The 25,089-nt window shown below is 38.1% G+C and overlaps 1 protein-coding gene across 4 annotated transcripts in view; it reads left to right on the top strand.

Annotated features, from left to right (window-relative positions):
• sema5ba (sema domain, seven thrombospondin repeats (type 1 and type 1-like), transmembrane domain (TM) and short cytoplasmic domain, (semaphorin) 5Ba) overlaps window positions 1-22,683 on the top strand; it is a 224,009-nt gene extending 201,326 nt beyond the window's left edge. For 3 of the 4 annotated variants that reach the window (XM_025006972.2, XM_025006973.2, XM_037976123.1), the window contains 8 exons: window positions 445-670; window positions 3,171-3,383; window positions 7,935-8,105; window positions 11,029-11,103; window positions 11,600-11,737; window positions 13,716-13,760; window positions 15,828-16,033; window positions 20,402-22,683. In XM_025006972.2, the coding sequence (XP_024862740.1) occupies window positions 445-670; window positions 3,171-3,383; window positions 7,935-8,105; window positions 11,029-11,103; window positions 11,600-11,737; window positions 13,716-13,760; window positions 15,828-16,033; window positions 20,402-20,578 (1,251 nt within the window). In that variant the 3' untranslated portion in view covers window positions 20,579-22,683. The remainder of the gene's footprint in view (window positions 1-444; window positions 671-3,170; window positions 3,384-7,934; window positions 8,106-11,028; window positions 11,104-11,599; window positions 11,738-13,715; window positions 13,761-15,827; window positions 16,034-20,401) is intronic. The other variant, XM_017421158.3, reaches the window with a different exon arrangement.
• Window positions 22,684-25,089: the final 2,406 nt, after the last annotated feature.

The raw sequence follows: 25,089 nt of genomic DNA, 5'->3' as shown, positions 1-25,089 counted from the left end.
TTTAGGAAATGGTTAAACAAAGGTTTGTTTGAAAATGCTGTCTGGAAAAAGACTAAATTGTATAAAAAAAGATGCTAAATAAAATCTACATGAAGATGCTTGGCCACACAGAACTGCATTTGGTGAAAACTATACACAGCATATCACCACAAACATCTCCTATGTGCTCTCAAGCACAGTGGTGGAAGGCTGATGGTGGAAGGACCTGAGCACTTTCCAGTCATTGAGTTAACACCTCCATATATTATAGTATTTTGGAGTCAAATATGAGGCCATCTGTCCCACAGCTGAAATTAAATTGTACAACAGAACAATGATTCTAGGATCAAACTTTTTCACTTAATATAGAACTTTCAATAGTAAAAAAAAAAAAAAAAGACCACACTTGGTCTGCTTTTAAATGTTAATTAAAACTCAGCACCCTTTTGTCACCTTCTCCTTCAGGAGTACAAGGCCTGTAACCTGGAGGCCTGCCCAGAGGTGAAGAGGAACACACCTTGGACTCCCTGGATGCCTGTGAATGTAACCCAAGGAGGGGCTCGCCAGGAGCAGAGGATGCGCTATATGTGCCGGGCCCATCTGTCTGATCCCCATGAGCTACAGATTGGACGGAGGAAGGTCGAGACACGTTTCTGTCCAAATGATGGAACGGTGGCCTGTGAGACAGATGGTAAGTTAACCAGCGGATACGTATAACCAGCTCAAGGCTCTGAACATGGGAAACTTAGGAGGGAAAACCCTAGCGTTCTAGCAAGATATCCAAAATGCATAACTGCTCAGTTTTAAATCTTCTCTTAGGTTTAACGTCTCAGCCATAGCTCATATTGATAGTGAACTTTAGAGAAATTCTAGGTATTACATAAGACAGGTAGAGCTATTACAGCATTCTCTCAGTTTCAATGGAGTGGGAAGAAATAAAAAGCAACCCTTTATTCTTAAGTTTGTGTTCATGAAGTCACATCAGGCCTACTGTTACTCATTTTCTGTCAGTATCTTAAGAGACACTGGTTTCAGCATGTAGCAGCTGTAAAAGAAATTGCTTGATGGAATGCCTCCGTCTAAACATTGAATTTTTTTTTGGTGTATCTGTGATCAGTTGTGCGTTGCATGTTGTTATACAGTTCATTGGCATTTCCATAACTCTTTTAACCAAGTAGACAATAACATCAGTGTCATAAATTCATGATATTTTTTTCTAGGCTTTCTGAAGGCTATCTTAAGGGACAATTTTATTTTTTTCAATTTTGCAATAAACTCAAGACTTTGTTGTGATAATGGGAGGACAGTGTGTTTGCCTTACATGAGCTTTGTGCTCAAACATAGTTCAGGGTAAGATTGTAGTGTTCTCCAGATGTCATGTATGTTGGTTCCTAATTGTGTTTGCTGCTGCCATTTTTCAATCATTGAGATGCAAAACAAATTAAGGGAGTGGATGTCGTCATTAGTAAAGACTATTATTTTGTTATTGAAGTAATGGTAGGTGAAATTGGTACTAGACCTTGAGGAGGCCTGAAACAGCTGCCATTCAGGGAGCAAAAATCAACTTTACATTAAAAGCCCCGGTCTAAAGGAAGCAATAACCTGATAAAAGACTCTAAAAAAGAGCATGCATGCTACATTTCTCAAGGTCAGTGCGTTTTGTTTACATCTTGATATAAACACCATAAAAACAGATGACCTGGCCAAATGACATCCAGCTATGTGTGTCTCCTCAGTTAAGTATTAGAATTAAAAGGCTGCTAAATGTGTCTGGTGCTTCCTGAGTATCTCGTGAGGTGACTTTGGTCTCACAAATTACCATAGAAATCAGCAGCTATATGACAGGAAATGACCAGACGGCATGTAATTGTAACTGGTGATTTTAATTAAACAGATCCTTCAACTCCACCAGCATGTTCACATCCCCACTTGATTAAGAAATACTTTCAACATTTTTGGAAGTACTCATCCATCCTCATTTTTCTTTGTTTCCTGCTTCTTTTCAAAGCTTCGTCTTAACTGATTAAAATGTCAGGTTGGTTTAAAACCTCTGTTTATGTCATGAGAAGGACAATGTTTGCGTTGAAGTCCTAACAAGAAACTTCACATTCAGGCTTTGACATGTTCCTTCTTCATCCCTGTTCTTTGTTTCATCTTTCCAAAGTACTTTCATTGCATAGTTTGATAAATGCATCTCTTATAATCTTAGAAAACTTGAAAAAATATTTAAGTGATGTTTACTTATTCTCTATTTCCCTAAATTGACTTAATGCAGCTTTCCTGTCATTACCATCCATATTTCTTGCCATTGTGCAACAAGTTCGGTTTATCAGTTGGCATTATCCATTCTTTAAACTTTGCAGAAATATCTAACAAGGTTTGTCTAGAGGACCTGACTCAACCTAGTTAGATTTTTCTACCTGGATTATTGAGCATGCATCAGGACATTTGTAGAAATACCTTGAGGGTATCTTACACTTTAAAACAAAATGGAAAAAAAAATCTTTTGAAGGCTGGGAGAGTTCAACCTGAAAGACACAGCTCCTTGAATCACAGTTAAAAATTGTAATAATGTCCCCCTCGAAAATAAAATTAACCAAGAAAAAAATACTTTTACTATACTCTATTGCACTGGTTACCAATTGGATACCTATACTGATTGATGCAGGCACGTACAATACTGCAGTGAGCACACACAGATAAATGCTCTCTGCGGTATGGTCATGGAGAGAAAGCAGCATGCAAAGATTTTTCCCAGCAGAAGTGTGACATGTTGAAAAAGGCCCCTCTGTTGGACCTGTTAGCTCCCCTACATGCTGTTAGTGACGGGGTCACAGTCCAGTACTCCGCATACACACCCAAATATAGAGAGCTACACACAACTATAGTCCGCTGCTCTCCACTGGTGGCTTTTTCTCCTACCCCTCTCCTAAATCGATTACCTGTCTTCCCCTGTCAGCCTCCTGGGGGGGGCTGCATCGACTCTAACAAACTGATGAAACACTGACAGCAGGGAACTGTGGGATGCATAAGATACAGAGCGTCTGAGTGGAAAGACAGAGTAATATGCCTGCTGGCAAAGTCATGTACACTCCGCACGCTTCCTGTCATTCTTCAAATTATTTAAACTCTGGATATGACAGCAAATCTTTCTGTCTTTATTTCTTCCCTGAAACTGTCTCTGTCTGCAGGCCTGGTGGAGGAGCTCCTAAAAACACCGGTGGTGAGAATGGCCGGGGCGAGCTGGTCTTCATGGGAGACCTGGTCGAGCTGCTCGCAGAGTTGTGCCAAAGGCTACCGAACACGTCGACGGACCTGTTCCGGACCAGAGGGAAAAAGTGCCCCCGTGGCATGTCGTGGCTCTCCTGTGGAGTACCAGGACTGTAACGTACAGGCATGTCTCGGTGAGTGAAGACACACCTTAAACTCAACTAAGGCAAACAGCTGAACATTTATTCAGTGTCCTTGATATCAAGTGTACTTTTTCTCTACTAGTTTGTTTCTTCCTTGCACTGGGTTGCAGTAGTTCAAGATCCTGGTGAAGTAGTTGAACAAACACTAACTACTAAATTAGTGGCACTTTTGTCAACTAGTTGGAGCAGAAGTTACACTAGTCTGCTAAACTGTTGCAGTAGTAGCCCAAAAGACCCATCTAGTTGTTTTTTAATGCACTGGATAAAACTAGTAAATGACTGTATTGTACTAGTTCACTAGTAAGTGTCAGAAAGTTTAACATGTTGACTAGTTCTGTCTAGTTCAACAGTTATTTACAAGTTTGGTCTAGTGGTTTGTAGTGCGCAATAATTTTGACTAGTTGGAACATTTTGTGCTACTAGTGCAGTGACTAGTATAACCTCTGCAAATAGACATAATAATTACAAATATGCCATTTGGATCTAAATTTTAATATATAAAATAAGGCATTTCAGGCTATTCAGGATTAGTATCCTCTGTCAGAGAATACATCTGTTTGTTGAGAAATTAGGAGCTGTATCATACACAAAGGTATAAAGACAGGCCCATTGTCATAATATAACCTTAATAAAAAATAAAAATACTGGTATTTAACTGTCACTGTTTAAATAAACAGTTTCTCTTTTCTTTATTTATCACCTATCACCTTGTCACTTTTTTATTGTTTTTGTTATGTGATTTATAACCTGAGCTACACCTTTTTTTACTGGAAAGTGTCATAGCCGGTGGTGAAAAATAGCTGTAAAACTATGCCACAACTTGAAAGAAATAACAAGCAAAGAGCATCCAGACATAAAGTCATATATGTGCTCAGTGCTAACTTCTGCAGTACATTATGGGTTCATAAAGAAAAGACAAGCCAGAAGAGAGGGAAAGAGAGACAGAGTGAGAGGTCAGTGGCAGTAGTTGAATACTGCTGAGTGGGCCATTAACTTCATTAGCTAATGGTTACCAGCAACTGCAGCAGTGCAGGAGTTCTTCAACAAATTAAGTTATCTATTTGAACTTCTCATTGAACCATATTCAGCTGACTAGAACTCTGCTGAGCATAGACTGGAACACTGACAGACCAACTTACAGGCTGAGCACACACACACACACACACACACACACACACACACACACACACACACACACACACACACACACACACACACACACACACACACACACACAATAGCTTGTCTTAGAACGAAGTGTAAACTTCTCCTATGGGATTGATTGAAATATTCATACCTGATTCCTTATGAATTAATGATTTATGATTGATTACAGCAATGTTGATCAGATTCCGGTGGTGTACTTGTACGTCAGATGGTGATAACCAAATAAAATCCATAGTGGTTAAACTAACAGTCGATGAGTGTAAGTTAAGGATGCCAAGATCAGGTGGCATTTATACCTCTCAGTGCGAAGTGGCCAATGAGGAAGCTTTTTATCAGGACGGTCACGTTTCCAGACGGCCTCGTCACTTGTGTTCTCAGAAGACATGCGAGTGAGAAGGACGAGGCCAGTGACCAAAGAGAGAATGAGAGTGAAATAGTAATTGATGATGAAATTAGAGGGTGGGATGGCAATATAGATTGCTGAAAAGATTAAAATGGAGTGATTTGTGAATGTGCAGTGAAAGCAGGTGTCTATGTGGCCAATCATTGTTTCTATCTGTAAGTCAAAGTTAGCCAGAGTTCAATTATGTGATTCATAGTAGAAAGTTCTGACCTAAAATAGTTCTAAAGGGTAAGTTTGTTGTCTCGAATCCCAGTTCTCAGTGTCTTGCTAACATCAAGTCAGTTTTTGAGATGTTCTTGATTTAAACACAAAGCTGTTTTTGAAGCATTATTGATTGGTTGCTTGTTTATTGTTCTAGGGTCATTTTATATAAACTCAATCATTTGGCTGCAAAATTATCTTAAAAAACTTTTTACTCTTTATAGGTATTTTCTGTTGTTTTGAAAAATGCATATATATACAAATCTACTTATATATATACTGTATATATTCTTTTGTTAAAAAAGTTATAGGATTTCTCTCTATTTATCGCTTGTCTAGATTAAGCCAACAAATTATTTTTGGTATGTTTTTTCCTTTAGGTTTTGCTTAGTTTAGCATGTACTATTGTTTTCATAGTATGCTAAGTTAGCATGTTCCAACAGTACTACTTAATGACCTAATTTATTATCACTGAAAGAGATAATTGTAGGGTATGACAATGTGAGCAGCAGAATCCCAGTATACTATATTTGGAAAGTACCAATGTACCAACCACTGTAGAAGGGAACGTTCAAACTGATACCTTTTTACAAATGATATTTACAGTGTTTATCATCTGAAAAGCAAATGGGAAATGCTGCAGACACGCTGTGGGCTTCTTTTTGTTCCTGTACTTGACATGTATATTTTTCGTACTATTTCTGTCATCACCGGCACTCTGCAGCCCGGGTGGGAAATATCAATCCTTGCGACCCGTGTGTGTCCAAAACACTTACGGTGGGTTGAGTGTAGCTTTAATAATTATATTGAAACAACACCATTTCAGTATTTCCAGCCTGATTTAGACCAGTATGTTTTACTACATATTTGGGGCAGGTTTAGACCAGTGGTACCATTGTTGTCTTTAAATTGGAGAATTGAGGGTTTGATTCCCAGCCTCTGCAGCAAGCTGAAGTGTCCTTGGGCAAGACATTCTATCCCTCACTGCTTCCAGTATGCTAGTTGGTGTGAAATAAATAGCTAACTGAAAGCACTGTATGAGTGAGTGTGTGAACTGGTAAATGATAAAACATTGTAAAAGGTTTTGCAGGAATTGGAATGGATAAAAAGGCGCTAAGTTTGACCCATTTATTTTCCAGCTTTGCTATATGATTTGGTTCAGCTGTTTGTGAACAGGTAAGCATGCTGCTCAAGATTGGGAAACTTTTATAATTTCAGACTTTTGTGAATGTAAAAAACAGCAGACCAAATAATTAGAAAAATACTGTGTCAGTCAGGTAGTGAGTTCAGTGAGTCAGCCAGTCGGTTGAATAAATAGCCTGTTAGTAATAGAGTCAGTCAGGCAGTGCTGTGGCTGGCTGTGAAAGCTAGTCAGAGTTAAGTGGTCACAGCCTGCTTTACTCTGTGTCACACTTATCCACTCAGCTAAAGCAGTTTTCTGCAGCACTGTGATGTTACCTGGCAACACTGCCTGCCTCCTCCAATCAGACAGACACCAGCCAGTCAACCAGCCAGTCAATTAGTCAGTCACGCTTTTCTGATTAGATCAGATGAAATATTAATAGTCTCTGTTGGAAGAACAAATCAGTACAGGACGCGGGGAAGAAGAGGTGGTCCCATCAGTAAGATAGCAACAGAACACGGACAGTGAAGCTGTATTAATGTGGGCTATATGTGCAATTATCGTAGAACAAAACATAACAAAACTGTATGCTTGTCAACAAAGCAAAACATAAGCTGTATTTATGGTTGCCTTTTTCTGTTGCAAGCTTTTCTTTGGCGAGTTCATAGTTCATATTCTAATGTAATGTTTTGGTTTTCATACATCAAACCTTGTTAATGAGGTCTGCACATGAAACATTCAACATTCAACAACAAAAACAACATGCCATCCACTGGTTGTTTTCTGTCATACTTTGACATGCAGCCTTGTGACACACGCAGAGAGCACATTGATTACTAGGGTTTAAAAGGACATAGAGGTGTTTAAATAAAAAGAAAACTGGAGGTATTTAAGTATTGACTATTGAATTGACAGCAAATGTATTAACACGCTTTTGTTTTAGTTGTTGCTGTTTTATTACGTACCTGTGTCAGTTCAAATTATTTGAATTATGCACAGCTGAAAATCCTGCCTGCTGCTGTATTTCTTTTCCTTATGGTTGTGGGTTTTCAATTTTTGAGACTGTGATGTTTTTCCTTCATTAAAGTCTCAAGTTTTAAGGAAGTCCAATTTTACAACATTAAAATTTGAAGAGCTGTTAAACCTTAAATCATCTGAAGTTCACAGTATTTAAAACAAAATGTTCAGCAACACAATGTATGGTTACATAAAATATAAACACATTAAAGTGATGTGACATAATGTACTATGATTTTTATTTTATTTTTTAATTTATTTTAAACAAAATTATCATAAATTGAGAGTAAAGTGACCCTCAACACATTATCTTACACATAAAGCCAGTGTACAAAACTGTAACCGTACCTGTTTTTTGTTATTTTTTATGCCCTTTTCTGGTTTACACACCTTCCTTGTCAGGACCTCTAGTCCTTTCAGATACCAAACCCCAGTACTTATATGGTGGAAACCACTTTTGGGTTAGAGATTAGGTTTAAGACTAAGGTGTGAATTGAGTTCAGTTTAGGGTTAGATATATACTGGTAGCTTTAGGGTAAGGGTCAGGGTTAGCCTACAGAAATGAATAGAAGTCAATACGCAGTCCTAATAAGGATAGAAAAACAAACTTGTGTGTGTGTGTGTGTTGCAGTGAAAGGTGCATGGTCCTGCTGGTCACCCTGGTCTCAGTGTTCAGTGGGCTGCGGCGGAGGTCACTACCAGCGGACACGCTCCTGTAACAGCCCCCCACCTGCCAGTGGAGGAGATATTTGCATAGGTCTGCACACCGAGGAGGCCCTGTGCAACACACACCCATGTGACGGTAAGGTCACACACAAATGCAAAATCTGACTGTTGTGTCACAGCATCTTTAGTCTCCAAGCAAGAATTATTTCCCCAACATTATCACTTCTATATTGTCTTGTTTGTTAAATTTGTCTGGTTTTATCTTTTCCTAATGAAGTAGCTTGGTTTAGGATAAATGAACAGGTGAATTTTCATGCTGAGAAAATAAGTCGTCCTCCCACTGTGCCGTGTCCTGTTGTGCTGCTGGTGCTCTGAGCACCATGGCAACTTCTCTGGAAAGCTCTAAAATGAGACCCATTGTTGTTATACACATGGAAAGCTAACATACAAGTATGTGTGGACTCGTGTGTATTATAGTTTAAAAACTACTTTATTTTTGCAACAGAAAATCACAAAAAGGAATTGTTTTCATATTTTTTGCTCTTATTTCATGAAGGTTGTATCTGACATTTTTCTATCTGTGTGTCACGGTTCAGTTATGCCATGAACACTCACTGAGGATGCCTGTTCATGCACCTCCAATATTTTTTTTTTCTTTCCTTTTTCATAGTTTCACTTTCCTTCAGTCCTGTTTGCAAGTTGTGTATGTGATCAAGTTTGCTGCCTTTACTGAGCTCACGGTGGAGAAATATTGAATTTTATTTGTGCGCTCTAAGCACAGAAAAAAATTATATATATATTTGTGCTGCCTCACACTGCATGTTTGCAAACAGCAAAATGTAAGACTGTCAGTGTGAGCATTCACACTGCTCCAGACACAAGAATCATAAAATTGTTGTTGTTATTGTTAAGATTTCCAAAGAATCAGTATTCCATATTTCTTGTCAGTAAACCTTGATGGCACTGTCCCAGACTGGTGTTGCTAAGGTAAAATGAGATGTTTGCATATATTTTCTAAAGTTCATCAGTTTATCATTTTCTTTGTGTAAAGTGTTTCTCAAATCATTTCACAAAAACTCTTAACTAACTGTGAAACAACCAGAAATAATTTGTTTTGATTAAAGACAATCTCTGAGCCAACCAATGCCAAGCATGTATAAATGAACACATAAAATATTAAGATTTCTGCTGAGATAAAAAAGAGTATACTGTTAAACCAGTCATTCACTGAGCTGCAACTGTTGGCAACTAGTTAGCAAATAGAGTTAACAAGGGAGTTTTCTAAATTACTTGAAATGTTAACGAGGGTTCCATCGACATGTAATATAATCCTACACCAAATGTCCCCGCCTTCTCTTGTTATTGGGCACTGGAGTTAGCAAGACCCGGTTTACGGGAGCTACCATATTGTATTTTTGGAGCCATCTTCAATCTGAGGTTTTAAGCCCAAGATATGTAGGACACCTGTATGGTCTCCAGCTTTAGTACACGTCAGTGGGGATTTTCGATTTCCTTACGTGAGCTGCAGAGACTTGCGGTCTTGTCCCTTGAGTTTTGAACAAATCTTCTCTTAAAATAGTCGCAGAGTGGTCACAGGTGTTTCAGACCTGTCTTGAACACTTCTCACTTCAGATTCCATAATACTAGATACATTTTTACACCTGCATGAGAACTTTCATGACAGAAAACATCAAAGGCTACAACCTTGAATGTCCAAATCCTAATACTATCCCACACCAAAGATAAATAATATTTGTTTAAAAAACTGGTCCAAATCTGCCTATCATAATTTCAAAATTGTACTCTTGTAGGCAGCTGCCAAGGTGGGTACAAAATGGGCCAAGGCAGGTATGATGTGGGTAGAGGTAGGCAACAAAATAATGTGCATGTCGTAGAATAGAGTTTAGCAAGCCATGGATACAAAAATAGGTTGTGATTTTCAAAAAAAAAGTTTACATCAGTCTCTTGGTTGCAAACACTCAGATCTCTGTGAGACTGCAACCAAAAAATTGCTGTTTTCTCGCAATTCTTGCACAATTTTGAGTTTCCAACTCATCTCCAACATTTACAGATCTGTGAGATACTGGCTTTTGTTGTAAACTATTTAGAAATATCAGGAGCTTTTAATGTATGTGAACAGACTTTAATATTCCCCACAAGAAAATGCTGTAACAACATTTGCTTTGGTATTCTTTGTCTTTTCTTTGGAGGTTAGTCTGTTTTGCTCCAAATTGAATGATACGTGTAAAGTATGAAAATGTCTTCCGATATTTTCTTTCATTTTGTTCCCATGAGAGAATTGAAATATTCATGACATCAGCCTTCTGATCCAGGATGATTACAAGTCCAGCATCAGAACTCTGAAAGGTTCAGGTGGACTCTGATTCCAGGTGCTAATCTTAAAGGACCAGCTCTGTGTGGTTTGTTAATTGTTTATTCTAGTTCTGTTTGTTCTAATGTGTTAAAACCTACATTTATTGGTTTGTTTGTTGGTTGGTTTGAAATTCTTGCAGATTGCCTGAATTAAAGGGCTGTTTCTCCTGAGCCATCCCTTTTTCCTTTCATTTTGAATCACTCACACTGTCACTCACAGAGTGAGTAACGCATACAGTCAGCTTCTCTGGTAATTACAAAAGGCGCTTAATGGCTTTGTGTCCCCCCGACCCTCCACCTCCCCTCACCAGACATTAATCAGCAGCCTCCTTTAAATCAAGTTAATGTTTTCCTGTTTGATGTGAACCAACACATCCGGTTAACCCTGCTTCAGTCCCGATCTATCTCCTTGTCTGCTCCAATATTGACGTGCACGCCATCAGTCATCTATTGGGGTCCTCTTGGTGTGATACCCTTCTTTGCATGTGTAATTAGAGGCAATCTGGCTGTCAATCACAGGGAAATTTGATGCTTCTGTTGTAGGTCATTTGATAAATGTCTCATCCTGTAATAGGGGAAGATAATGCAGATCGACTGAACGACAGAAATGAAAGCGATCCATGAGGGTTGTTGTGATGCAAGGATGCTAAAACATTTGAATTGGTTGGTGTTGTTTGTGGGTTTAGACGGTCACGCTGAAAGAAGGGAACAGATGGTGGAGACAAAACAGCTGCTTGGCGATCTTGGGACAGATATGAAAGGTAACAGGGGCCCGTCCTCTTCCTTCACCAAGCCTCTCTCTGCCAAAAACTGCACACTTGAGAGGAACAAACCGGTGCTTTTCTTCAGCCTTTCATTGCAGTATCCTGCACTCCCTCTGCTCCAGGGCTCTCAAATGCAGGCCGAAAGAGTGCAGAAAGTGTATAGTTCAAAGAGAGGAGTTGAGAGTTGGGAGTTTTTTTTTCAGGAGCTTTTGTTTACTGCCTGGTCGCCTGCTGCGGGGAAACGGTGCTAAAGCCTGGCTCAGGAGACAAATATCTCAGCTATGCACTAAACAAACTCTCTTGGTTTGCTTTTTCAATCTTGTTTACATCACAAATGCTTCTTGGTGTGTTTGGGCTGCTTGGCTGGCCGGTGAGGTTACTGGGGCAGGTGGTGACAGCTTGGGTGGGCGCAGTGGTTTCCAGGTCCTCCTCAGTTTAAATTGGGCCTTGTGCTTGGGCGAGTTTATTTTCATTCATCTTTTTTTCTATTTAGGTGGCTGGATGGCCTGGTCGCTGTGGTCTGCCTGTGATGACTCAGGCTTTCAAATGAGGAGTCGGGTTTGTGGTGCTCAGGGCAGCCTCCCCTGCGTGGGGAACAGCACTCAGCGCAGAGACTGCAATGAAATACCTGGTGAGTTGGTCAGCTCTCAGATGCATTACTCAGCCCGCTTCAGTGCTGTTAGAAGAGGTTGAGATTAGCCGCTCAGAGGCAGTACGAGGGAAAGGCTCTTTTGTACAATTCTGTGTCCCTGAATGTTACAAAACACTGCACAAGCTTTTATCATGCTTTGATTTTGACTTTTATCACGAAAAACTGCATGATGTTTTCATGGAGAAAATCATGAGCAACTATTTTTCACAGGACTGCTCAAATGCTTGCTGTTCCAGGGGTTAAGCCTTGCTTGCCATTTCCAAAGTGGCCAAATTTTCTTTATTACAAGTGGTTGACAAGGAGGGGAACAGAATGATACACAGTTTCAAGTCTCACAATGTTCACTTTACAATTGGCATATGACAAATAAACAGATTTTTACTAAAGTAAAGTTAAGTTAAGAGTCGAAATAGTGATGTTGTCTTTGCCATTTTAATGATTTATTTTTGTCTGAAATGTGATAACTCCCAGAATGATCTTTATATGAAACATTATACTGGGGTAGAGCAAGGGCAAAGAAAAAGAAATTTCGGTGCTTGCTATCTGTGGTGGGAAGATAAGATTTAGTGACACGTTTTTACTAAGAGCAGTAGGGTTATCATGTCAAGCATGTGTCTGATCACATTCTGACATCAGGTCAGACTGCCCTCTATCTAAACAGCCCTCGAGCTCTGACAAGGTGGGTTTTTTATCTCTGATAAGTTCTGTGAACTTGTATAAATACATCCTCTTACTATCTTAAGCCAGACCTGTTCTGACACTTAAAATTCCACTCAACGTTTCTTTTATAATAAACTGTCATCATCTGCAGGGCTTGTTTGGTATTAGTCTTAGTAGAGGTTTGTGTAGCTCAAATGTTTGTCTGGTTTTGTTTCTTTAGATTATTTTTTGAATCATGCTAAAATTTATCGAAAAGTAGCTAAATCTTACAATCAAAATTTTGCTGTAAATTAACAAAAGAACCATTGCTTTACCAATTACGTTCAGCTTTAAAATTATCACCAGCAGCAGATTTTAGAAGCTTGATCTCTTGAACCCCAGTGTGTTTGTCATTCCCAAATCTGTCACTGTTGTTCAGTTTCATCCCTGTCATCATCCTCACTCACAAACATCCATAAACACAAACATATCTGCCGGTGTGCAGCTGCCGTTTTGGTGTGTTAAACTCATCCGTGTCTGTTAATTACTCGTAATTAAATCCATGTGAATTGAATAAGTCAGCAGTTCACTGTGTTGGCCCTCGGTGCACCATGTTATGCTGATGTGGATCTCCGAAAGTTTCTCCTGAAATGATCTCTCGTGGCCTGCCAGCATGAGCCACTCCAGCCTCAGAATCCCTAATGAGTCAGGACGAAGACGATTAATATTAATGGGATGTCGCAACACCAAATCACATCTAATTTTGCTGCAAATTTCAATGAAGCGATGGATGGATTGGTTGAGCTTGCAGAGGAGAGGCAGCTCTGGAGATTGGGGGTGGGGGCGTGGGGGGGGATATAAAAAATTAGCTAAAAGAATTAATCAGGAGACTTGGCACTGCAATTAAAAGTGTTGACACACACAGACGCCCGTTCACACTTGAACCCTTCGCACTTTTGAGGGAGCAGAAAAGACTGCCGTCTCGTACATGTAAATGATTTTGTCTTTTTTTATGACAGCCGGTCTGATGGAGCAGAGCTGGGATTTTTTTCGCTCAGCAGTCCATTTTTATGTTGACTCTTTTGGGTATCAGTGGTTCAATAAATTAGAAAAGATCTCCGAGGACCATCATTTCAATTTCTCATTTACTGTTTTTGTTTCTGCATGTGCGGACCCCCCTGATGTCTCAGTCGGTGGTTGTGTCTCCAAGGGGGGGGGACTATGTGTGTGCATGTACAGTATATGTTTGTGTGTGTGTGTGTGTGTGTGTGTGTGTGCATGCATGTGTGTCTGACTTGTGTTCCTCTACTCTCTGCAGTCATTCTCCCTGCATCTGGTTTTGATAAGGACCAGCAGTGTGGAGGTAAGTGGATTAACAGCTGCCTGAGCTTCGCCTGTCTGCATGTTCCAGTTTGGTTTGTCCCTGAGTGTTTCCACAGATGTCTGGAACACAAAGTCTGTTTTCATGCATTAAATGTGCATTTCCACGTTTGTTATTTCACTCTGTGCGGAATTCCAATAGCTGGTTAGAAAGAGGAAGAAAAGGCTTTTTGTTTTATGTTCTAGGGAATTGCAGACACGTTTTGTTCAAATGAAACAAGTCTATTTTGTTGTTCTTGTGAGGGCTGAGATCAACACGAAATGCAGAAAAGTTTTGAAACTCTGTAAATATTTGTAAAAAAAAAAACAAAACTGTATATGCAGTTCTTAAATTAGATTTTTTTTTCAGCATTTTTTTTATTATTAGGAGATTTCTCACAGAAAACAAGAAAAATTGAAACCAGCAGATCTCTGAAACAGTTTGATATCAAACTAAAAGAATTGAATTTAGCAGACCAACATACAGTCTTTGCTCTGCTGTGCACTTATATAAATAATTTCTATAGGGAATAAATCTTTATGAATTTATTTAGAGGCCTATTTGTAAAATAGTTTAGCAGAATAACCCAAACAGCATTATTCATTAGAACCACATCTGAGCAAGGGTTAGTAAAAGTCTTTATTTGTTAGGTTTTGTTTTGTTGTGTTTTTTACTTTATGGAACATAATGCCATGTAGAAGGACCTAACAATGTAGTCATTTCCTCTTTTTTCAGCTTAAGGACTCATAACCTGAATCAACTGCTCAGAGATTACTAATTACTCAAATAACAATCAGATATAACCAAATTTTCTTTTCACAATAACACAATCTTAAGCATGTACTTTCCAATTAAGTCTTAAAACTAAGATTCCTCTGTTTTGATGTAAAGGGGCCACTTGGGGCTCCAAAGTAAGTCAGACAACCTTTTCTTTTTAACCAACATTTTCCAAATGTTTTTGACGATGTAGCACATGTATACACAAAAATGGGCAAAAGTCTTTTTTTTTTTACTCTAAATAAACTTTACATTAGAGATAGTCCTCAGAAAATAGAATATCTCAGCTGTGGAAAATTTGGAAATGTAAAATGGATTTTTTTTTCTTTTATTTCTTTTATTTTTTTATTTTTTATTCTTTTGGTAAGTACTTACAACCTTTGACAAAAGAAGCCTAATTCCCTTTTGAGGAGTGTTCATATGCTCAGTAAACTGGTGCAAAATAAAATCAAAAAGATATTAGTCAGCAGTTAGAGTAAATGTCTTCTTTTAAGTTTTTTATTACTTCCTATAGTTTCATAAAACACACAAGCACAATGACCTTTGTTCTGACACTGACTGTAGTGGCCACTCTTGCATCCCAAAAGTTCCAGAAAAAAATGCCAGAGTGCTTGAGGTTTTCGACTCACTCAAAAAGATAATCCAGCATGTGTTGTGTTGATTTTTTACATGTGTAAATCTAATTTAGATTACTTAATGCAGTAAGATTGTTTCTTTTTATGAGATGTTATTGAACACAGTGTGCGCTTAGGAATCCCTATTAGATGGTTCCTAATTACATCATCAGCTTCCCAGTCAGATCTTTGTTCATCACTTCTGGATACAAAAATCCCATGCCATGATGGCAAAAAGACAAACTCTGGCTTTCAGTTTATCGAACACCAGTTAGTGTTGATAATCTTTTACGTTAAAAAGCTCACACTGTGTTCAATAACAACTGGTCAAAGTCAGTGGAAGCAGCCATGCATGATGTCTTTGAGCTGACTCTTATAGTAAATAGCTTCAGTGGGCATCCATAGAAAAAAATTTAATGTTAAGTGGGGTCAAAACCATTTAACAGTTCTCTTAATGGCAAGTATGAAAAGGAGGAATTACAGCACTCAAAACCTGTTTCAATGAGTGCACCCAATTATTAAGACAGAGAGAGAGAAAAAAAAACTGGTAAAAAAAAAATTCTATTCAACCAGCAACCCTTCTGTCATTTGAAAATCCTTTGGTGTGATATTTTTGTATAACATTATGAGATCATGTATGTTCAGTCTTTCCTAATAATCTGCCATTTTTATTTTCCAGCATTCACCTCCATCCACCTTATCGCCACGGGCGTTTCCTGTTTCCTCGGGGCGGGGCTGCTGTCCTTCTTAATCTACGTGTACTGTCAACGTTTCCACAAGCCCTCGCAAGAGTCCGCCATCATTCATCCCACCACCCCGAACCACCTCAACTACAAGGGCAACACTACACCAAAGAACGAGAAGTACACACCCATGGAGTTTAAGGTACGTCCTCCACAAAGAGAAGTATCTTTTAATGTCGTGAAAAAGGATCTTTTTGTATGATGTTGCTTAAGTGAACCAACACAGCATTAAGACTTGAAGCAATAGTTGAATCTTCTGAAGTGGGGTTCTGTGGAAAGGCTTTGCAAAATAAATATTTTATTTGTTGCAAATAGGTCTTTGAGCGACTAGAGTTTAGAGAATAAATGTTAAGTCTGACCAGCTAAATGGGCCCAAGACCAAAGTGAATTTCTGCAGTCCTAAAACAACTGAAATTTCAAAAGTTTCATAGAGGTTCATTCAAACACTATGTTGAAACTTCTACTCTGCTGTCAGTTTTGATGGTTATTTTGGCAAAAATATGGTGTTCTTACTAGAAGTGCCCAAAGCTGCACCAGAAGTGCTACACTGAGCTGTTTCTGCTGTCTGTGCTTTTAAATAATCATAAATTCATTGTAAATAATGGTGCAATGTGAAATAGACGATAATCTAAAGGCTTTTAAAATAGCATTTGTTTTAAGCCCTTTGAAATTTTTGAGACTGGACTTGTTTACAAAAGTCAACAATCCACTCTAGTTTAGGTCTCACTCGGGACTAGCCATTAACTCATCAGTCTGGTCAGAATAAACTATTTCTCCAAACTGAGGTCATTCAAAGAGCGATATCATACAATTTTCAGTTCATAACCTTTCCACAGAATTCTGCTTCAAAAGCTCTGAATTATCTTTTTAAAGGCTTTTATTCATCTAAATAAAGTTCTAACCACAAAAGACAAATTACTCTTCTTTGTTTGTCATTGCTTTTATGCAGAACCTTACTGGTGACTTTAGGCACAAATGTAAGTGGTTCACACTACTTTGAAATCTAATTATACTTTTGAGTTTCTAATTCTCAGCAGTTTTTTTCTTTTGTCATTATCATAATTTGTTTATTGATTACCTGCTTTGTTTATTAACTTTTTACTTTCTATTACATTAAAATGCTTCTGAACATACAGTACATGTGACGCACAGATGCAGATAATGACTTTAAAACTCATTATGGGGAAAAAATTAGGTGGGTGGAACTTAATCTTGAAAACCTTTTCTTTGTTTTGTTTTCTTAAAAAAAAACAGCACTATTTACCATTAGAAAAAGATTTGCACAAGCACAATGTGAGGAGACTCAAAGTAATGGTACTTAACAGAAAATGCAATAAAACAAAACCAATTTTTTTTTTGGCCAAATGAGAACAAATAAAAGAAGACAGGAGAGAAAAACTGTTATGTTTTCACCGAGAGTTTAGCAGCCTTGTTTCCAGAGGAGTGAAGAAGTTGCTGCTCTTTGTTCTGTGGAGCAACATTTTTCTTCCTGATAGCAGGAAATTAGGGAGGAGGAACAATAATGAAGGCTTTCTTTAAGGAGGGCATTGAGAACAATTCTCTCAGCTATTCCCACCACACTTGTCACTGTCTTCCTGTCAGACAGATTGCAGTTGTTGTACCAAGATGTGATGCCCCTGGTCAGAATTTTCTGAATTTGTCCTTATTTAAATTTACCTCATACAGAGTGATGGGCACATCCGACTATAGCATCAGTGAGCAACAAATACGTTCAGTTTTGTTTTTAAAGCAGTTTTCTTGGATTGGTTCAGTTAGACAAGTGGCAACCTAATAGGTTTGGACTGACTACCTGAATTTCATCCCCAGTAGATGATCAGGCGATTACTTGAATTTACTAATTGACTTGTTGGGATATCAGCAGGGTTTTTTTTTTTTTACTTCCCTGATGGCACAGGCTTATTCCAGTATGTCAATGCTAAAATCCATCGGGCTAAAATTGTAAAAGAGTGGTTCAGGAAGTAAGAAATATCATTTTCACAGATAAATTGGTCAATAAGGTGGAGAAGACTTTATGTAAAGGTTTGACTCTTTCTATTAGCAGAAAAAGGAATTTGCAAAAATATATAAAATCTATGTACCGATACAACATCCAAATTTTTCAATTAACCCAGAGGGTTTTTTTAATCAACAATGATCTTTAGAATTTCCCTACACTTTGTATTCAAGTCATATGACTTGTGTGGGTGAATTCTTGTATCATTAAGACAATATACAGTTTGGATGATTTGATCCACTAATCTCAATTAAACAATATGCAAATTTGGGTTTGACTACCCATTAAAGAAATCCTGCATCCTTCACATAATTGGAGTTATGTTTTAATTATAACTCAGATGGTGTTCAGCAGTGTGTTACTGCGTCTGATGTAATGCATTTATAAAAAGACCTCCAGTCAGGTTGAAGCAAATTACATTTAAGTAGGAGTGTGTTGACCAGTAAAATACATGCCGTAAAGCACACTAAACAAATACATGAGTTGTCTGACACCAATGTGTGCAGTTAGAAATTCATCCTAGCTTTACCCATCAGCCACAGCGTGGCAGGAAAAAGGGCTCTTAAGTTACGATTCCCATTTCCCATGTTTTGACTGTCACAGCCTTCTGATACCTTGTCGTTATTGTTGTGGTTCGGTGGATGGGGTGCTGACAACCACTGTGGTGTTGAGAGCCTGAACTCATTAGCTTTAATGACCACAGGGGGTGGCCAGAATCTGCAGGATGTGCAGCCAGTGCCACTGTAACACAACAGCATTTTCCTCCAATAGGTTTCCTCTTCTCCAGGCCAATTTATGTTGCCCCGCTTGTGTATTTCACCAATTCTAACCTGATTATCTTCCTGCCTGCTTCCCCCGAGCTGTTCAGATGGATTACATTAGTCTAATGCTTCCTCTGGAAAGTGTTGTACTCCATGTTCGGCTTTTACCAGCCGCTTGGCAATTGGATTAAAATAAAATGTGGGGTTTGTATTTGTTTTTATTTAGGAGAGCTCCAGTAAATTCCTTTCATCTTATGTGTTAGGGTATTAAGTATACTTGACAAGAGTAAAATTAAATTTGTTACTTTGGTTTGCTTTGGTTTTAAATACTCATTCACAATCAAGCCTCAGCCTCAGGGTATTTTGTGTTTCACTGGTAGACGGGCAAGAATCTTATTTATACTGTCTGTTCATCTTACAAAACTACAGAATGGGCAGCTCATAGTTACAGTCTTTATCTTGTCAACTTTGTCTACAACTGAATCATCAAAACTTTGTTTGAAGACCTAAATTTCTGTAGTATGTCTTTATATATGTGTCCATGTTTCCATGCTTTAGAGATTTTCCAGATGTTTGTGACTTTTCTATTAGCAAAACTTAGCTCTAAAACCAAGCAATCAGAGACTAATTAATCAGCCAGATTTTTGTCTTTTTTAATAGTAGGCATTGTCCACACCTTAATATACTAAGCCAATTAAAAGGCAGGATGTGGTTATACATCTGCCAGGTTGTTTCCATGATCTTGTCACAATCACAGTCATAGTGTAGACATGAGGCTAGCATTTCAACCAAGCCACGCTGGTGCATGTGGACCAAGTTCCGTACATGCTCAAAACCATCCTGGACTTACTGCAGTTTATCATGCATAATAGAGAACCCACTGCATTCTTAATACCCACCTGAAGACCTCCCCAAGACCTTGCAAAAATCATCCATGTTCTGCCAGATTTTTATGTTTTGTAGCAAGGTCATCATTCAGTGTGAAGGGCGAACTATAAAAGCATGTTTACAGTCTGTGAGTCCTAACCAAATCCATTTCTTTGATGATGTCGTCACTAGTGGGCTGTGCAGTTTTGGGTGTTGCAGATATGAGTAGCATATGTATAATAAGATCATTGTGTTTTAAATAATAATGTTTCTGCACACCCTGCTGTAAGCATTGGTCAAATTTCTAGTAAGTTTTTTTCCATGATAGTGTAGAATATTATCAAACCATTGTGTTTATGGGCAAATAACAAACAAACATCATAAATCAGTCATAAGCTGCCCTGATTTAAAAAAAACTGGTATTGGGATTGGCTATTGAAAAATGCTAATAAGTTGACTTCTAGATCTAAATACACTAGATAGAGAAAATTATATAAAAGAAAAAGGCATATAAATCAAGTTTATGTTTACACTTTGCCCTGACAATTCATTTTTTTAACAAAATAAGTATTTGTCATGTGAAAAGTAAATGTAAACCTATTGTGATTCATTTAGCTTAGCATCACAAAACAAAAAATGGTTTGTCTGGGTTCTGAGTTAAAAACAGCACTAGAAATTGTATGCACTGGTTCATTTTCAACTAAGACCTGACTTCCTCTTTTTGTCAAGAAAAAATGCATATTTTTTATGTATTTACGGTGTGATTTGTGCACCCTCTAAAAAAAATGCAATAAGTAATCTGTTGCGGTGCATCAAACCGAGCAGCAGAAGCAGTTGTTAATTTGTTTTCTGTGCTTTGCCATTATAGACACTGAACAAAAACAACCTGCTGCCAGATGAAAGATCCAACTTCTACCCGACGCCGCTCCAGCAGACGAACGTCTACACCACCACCTACTATCCCACGCCGCTTGGCAAATTCGACTACCAACCCAACTCCTCCCCTTCACCCTGCAGGACCTACAACAACAGTAACAGCAGCTGAGACACAGTCCGCAGCTGACTCTCCATCACCACCCTCCTGCCGCAAACAGACACTGCACTCCAGTGCCATGGTGACATAACTGAACCAACATGAACTGAGATGGTATTCAGCGCTTGGCAAAGTTTCTCTGCTCACCATCACCTCCCTGCTTCCATAGTCTCTTCTGCATGATGGGGTTAGTGATTTCAAGGATGTTTTGTTTGGAGCTTTCCGTTAAGAGACGTGGATTCGAACAACAAAGCCGGCATCCTGGTGAAGTTATACAACCAGCTGGGGGTTTGTATTTATTAGATTGTGTCTGGATATAGCTATGTCAACTCGCCGCTTCATGTGGAGAACAAAGGGAGGGGGAAAGAAAGGGCAAGTTCTGGCTTTGTTGGAGATTGTTGTGACCACTTTTGTGCAAGTGGTGGGTCGAGCACTCAAAGTTGCAAAGACTAACACAAACACAAACTAAAGGAAAATGTAATCCAAGCCACTGTTTTATGCCTCTCCATTACAAACCACATTCTTAGCCTGTAATGAACTTGAGTCCCTCAACAACAAAAGCAGTTACAGAGAACAAAGTGCGCACATGTTCGTGTCCTTGCCATGCAGCAAGAGCAAGAGAAGAACAACAAAAGAGGAAACTCAATGAAGTCGATGATGAAATAAATTACAGATCAATATCAGCTCGGCTGTTTGAGGGGAAACGCGCTCCCTCCATTGTTGTTACTTCACATGACAGGAAAGATAAGAACTTGAAAGTTGATTAAGGTTTTTTTTTTTCTTTTTTGTGGAGCTGTTTGGAAAAAGTCACAACAAGCAACATTACCCTCAGCTGGAAGGAAGCACGGACTAAATCTGCTTTTGATCGAAGTCCTGAGCCTTTGGATGAGAAGGACTCACTCATAAGGTCAAAGCGAGGAATGTGGGGAGCGTTCGGAACCGGAAAAGCTTTGGGAATGCCATGGGTGCCTGTATGCAATAGAGGACAAGGGCGATATTTGTTCCCATTTCTGGTTTGTTTGGGGTTTTTTTCTGTTTCATTTTATCCAAGAACAATAAAGACTTCTCAACGAGAATTGATTGATTCTCCAATTGAATTCTCCATCGAATGAATGCAATTCTACTGAGTGCTTAATAGCTCAGTGGTCATATCAAATATGGCCAGTGTGCTGAAGAACTGGTTTGGGTTTTCTATAATGGTAGAATAAGCTAGTAGACTGGCACTTGTTCTTTTTTTTAATGTTTGTTTTTTAAGATAATAATTGTTTTATGTTCCAATGAGCTGTAGCATAGAAGAAAATATTTTGTTAAGAAAAGTGAAGCTGATTAATTGTTGTTTCTCTAATTTAGCTTCATCAGATGAGCATATTTCTAAGTTTTGATTATTCAACAGCTTCATAACCACTTTGCATCATCATTCCATGAAATGTTGCAGAGAATAAAACAATTAATTTTAGCGTTTCTTCATTTCTTTAATAGAAATTTTAACAGAAGAACCCTTTTTGCCCTATGTGAAAAAGAAACTTCAGATATGGATTGCTTGTTGTTTGTGGAATGTGTGCGTGTGTGATTGTGTGCACAAGAACAAAAAGAACAGCTGTATTTTGTATAATGTAAATGCTTTGTGTGTGTGTGTGTGTGTGTGTGTGTGTCCGTGTGTCGTTTTCCAAATTTTTTCACTCTCACCTTTTACTGGTTTCTCTACATTTCATGTATTAATTATTGTAAGTTACAGCATTGCACCTCTGGCTCCTGCAGAGATGAAATGTACATTATTTATAGTCAGTTTGGTTCATAAAGGGCATTTTCTCTTCTATATTTTATTATTATTATTATTATGATTATTATTATTATTGCCTGTTCAATGAATGCTAACCCAGCAAGGCTTTTCAGTTCAGCTAACGCACATGCACGAAATATCTGTATATAGGGAGCAACAGCCTTCTGCCCATTTAATGTCCCTGAAGAGGATTGTGTAAATGAATCTGTACAGCTAACACTGTTTGCTTTTTTTAAAAAAAATAATAATAAAATAAGATAAAAAAGCCTTATAGTTGTTTAAAAAAAAAGTGCAGCAGCTAAGTACACAACAAACCGGGAGGTTTGTTTGGGGGACAGAGCTTCACAATGTGACCGACTGCCTGTGGCTTCTGACCTTTCCCAGCTGCTCAAACATCCTGTTTCCAAACGAAATATCTCACTGTAGCACCGGTGAGCAACAAATATGATACACTGGGAATAATCGAACAGCAGCTGAGTGGAATTCAGTTTGATCGAACTTGGACTGGCCTGGTCTAAAAGCCATACGCGTGATTGGTAATGATAAGCTCTGCCCCCTGTGATGTGAGGCTCTGTGCCCTTCTATGCAACTTACCAGGTGTACTGTTAGACCTGTCATGTAGACTATAATCACTGCCTTTTAGACACTGTGAATCTTTTTGTACCCTATATTTTTGTATATTGTACAATATTAAGGACAATAAACCTTGATGCCAACACAAAATGATAGCCAGATGGCTGCATCAGAGTTATGGTTTTGATCTTTTAGGGGCTGTGATGAATGATATTGTTACATCAAAGCGTTCAGTGAAGCTCCAGTTTGAGCTGTCTGCATACATCTATCAAGAGCCAAGCAAAAACTTTTCGATTCTTTTTATCAACAAGGATAAAAACTTGGAGCAAATTCATACATTTATAATGTAACTAAACAGATCAGCACTGCTAGCGCTACTGCTGACATTGAACCTTCACTCACTGTCAAAACTGACACTCTAAAGTACGCTTTATAAGGAGAATTCAGCCACTTTGAAGTGGGATTCTGTGGATATGTTATGTGCAATTAATATGTTACTTGTTGTTGTTAGCTCTGTGCGCAACCTTAGTTTGGAGAAACAGAGTTTAATTTTGAACAGGTTGATGCGTTAACAGCTAACCTGAGCGGGGACAGCACCAAAGTCAACTGTACATGTCTTAAAACAAGTACAATCTATGACATTTCATAGCAGTTCATGCAAAGCATCAGTAATTATTCATTATATGGTTATTTTGCGAGAAATGTCATTATATTCCTGCAAGAAGTGCTCCAAGCTGAACCAGAAGTGATACAACTAGCTGCTGCTATAAGGGTTTACAAATAACCACTGAATTCTATTTAAATAACCATGTAATGCAAAACTGATAGCAGTATAAAGGTTTATAAAATAGCATTCATATGAACTGCTATGAAATTTTTGAGCTCAGAGTCGTTTTTAGTCGCAGAAACACAGACAGATGAGCCGTTATCTTATCAGTCCTGTCAGACTTAGGCCTCATCCACACTACTCTGGATATTTTTTAAAACTAAGAATTTTTTTTGTTGTATTTGCCCCGTCTGTCTACACAGAGATATGGTGAGAAAAATGTATATTTGTATAAGTACTGTTTTTCGAGATAGACAATAAGCTTTTCAAAAGCAAAGATTGTAAGCGCCAATTTCATGCATGTTATAGTTTGTGCCCCAGAAACACAAACAAATACGGAGCCGTTTTTATCAGTTTTTTATTAGTGTCTCTCACTTTATCTTGATTTTTTTAACAACAAACTTTGATTGTGTGCTGAAAGAATTTTTAACACAGGGGAAGCTGTAAATTGTATTTGAAAAATAAAAAATAAATTCAGTGGAAAACTTTAGCTAAACTAATACTGCTTTTTGTCTGTAATTTGTATGTTAATTATGTGCACGTTCTTCTCACCTAGAGACATGGCAGGAGTATTTCAGTGTTTTCGGAAGAATGTGGAACAGAGAAATAATGATAAATGAAAAAAAAGTATAAAACAATATCAAGTGTAGTGTTGATGGGGCCCTAAACTACATTTCTATAAAATTAGGCTTTTCAAAATGCTGTCTACAACAAGTAAGATATTTATGGTTTTTATTTTTCCAAAGTACCCCACTTTAAAATGATAAAACTAGCCCTTTAAGTTTTATAAGTGGGTGACTTTTTTGCTTTACTCCCAATTGCCTAAACTACTGTAATTATAAGAGATTAATTATGAAAAATAATATCTAACAGACAAGCCACTCTCCTCTGTGCTTGTAATCTAAAAAATCTAATTTATTCCTTTTTCTGTATTCATTAATCGTAGATAAAAAATGAAAATCATTGGATCAGCGTGGCCTTAGTTAAAACAGCATGGTGTGATGAATGTGAAATGGTCAGTTAAAAATATGAGTTCTGTCCTCATTACGCCATCATAACAAATCTAATCTGACTGTTTTCACAAGTTTGCTGAAATTACAATTAAGGGCTCAGCCACTTTACAACTAAACAAACAAGAATCTCAAGATCAGTTTTTCAAGAAGTGTCAAACTAAGACATTAGTTGTTGAATCACTAACATAAACTAGAGAAGTTGCATTTCCTGCGAAAATGCAGTGTGAATGCTTTTTTTGCTGAATGATTTTGCTGAAAGCGGCTGAAGATATGCTGAACAGCTGAAGTTTAATGAAGATGCAAAAAGTGGAACAGAAGCTGATTTGTAGAA

This window comes from Kryptolebias marmoratus, linkage group LG6, assembly GCF_001649575.2.
Source record: "Kryptolebias marmoratus isolate JLee-2015 linkage group LG6, ASM164957v2, whole genome shotgun sequence".
NCBI lineage: Eukaryota > Metazoa > Chordata > Actinopteri > Cyprinodontiformes > Rivulidae > Kryptolebias > Kryptolebias marmoratus.
Note: the sequence above shows the minus strand (reverse complement) of the source record. Positions and strands in the feature narration are given on the sequence as shown.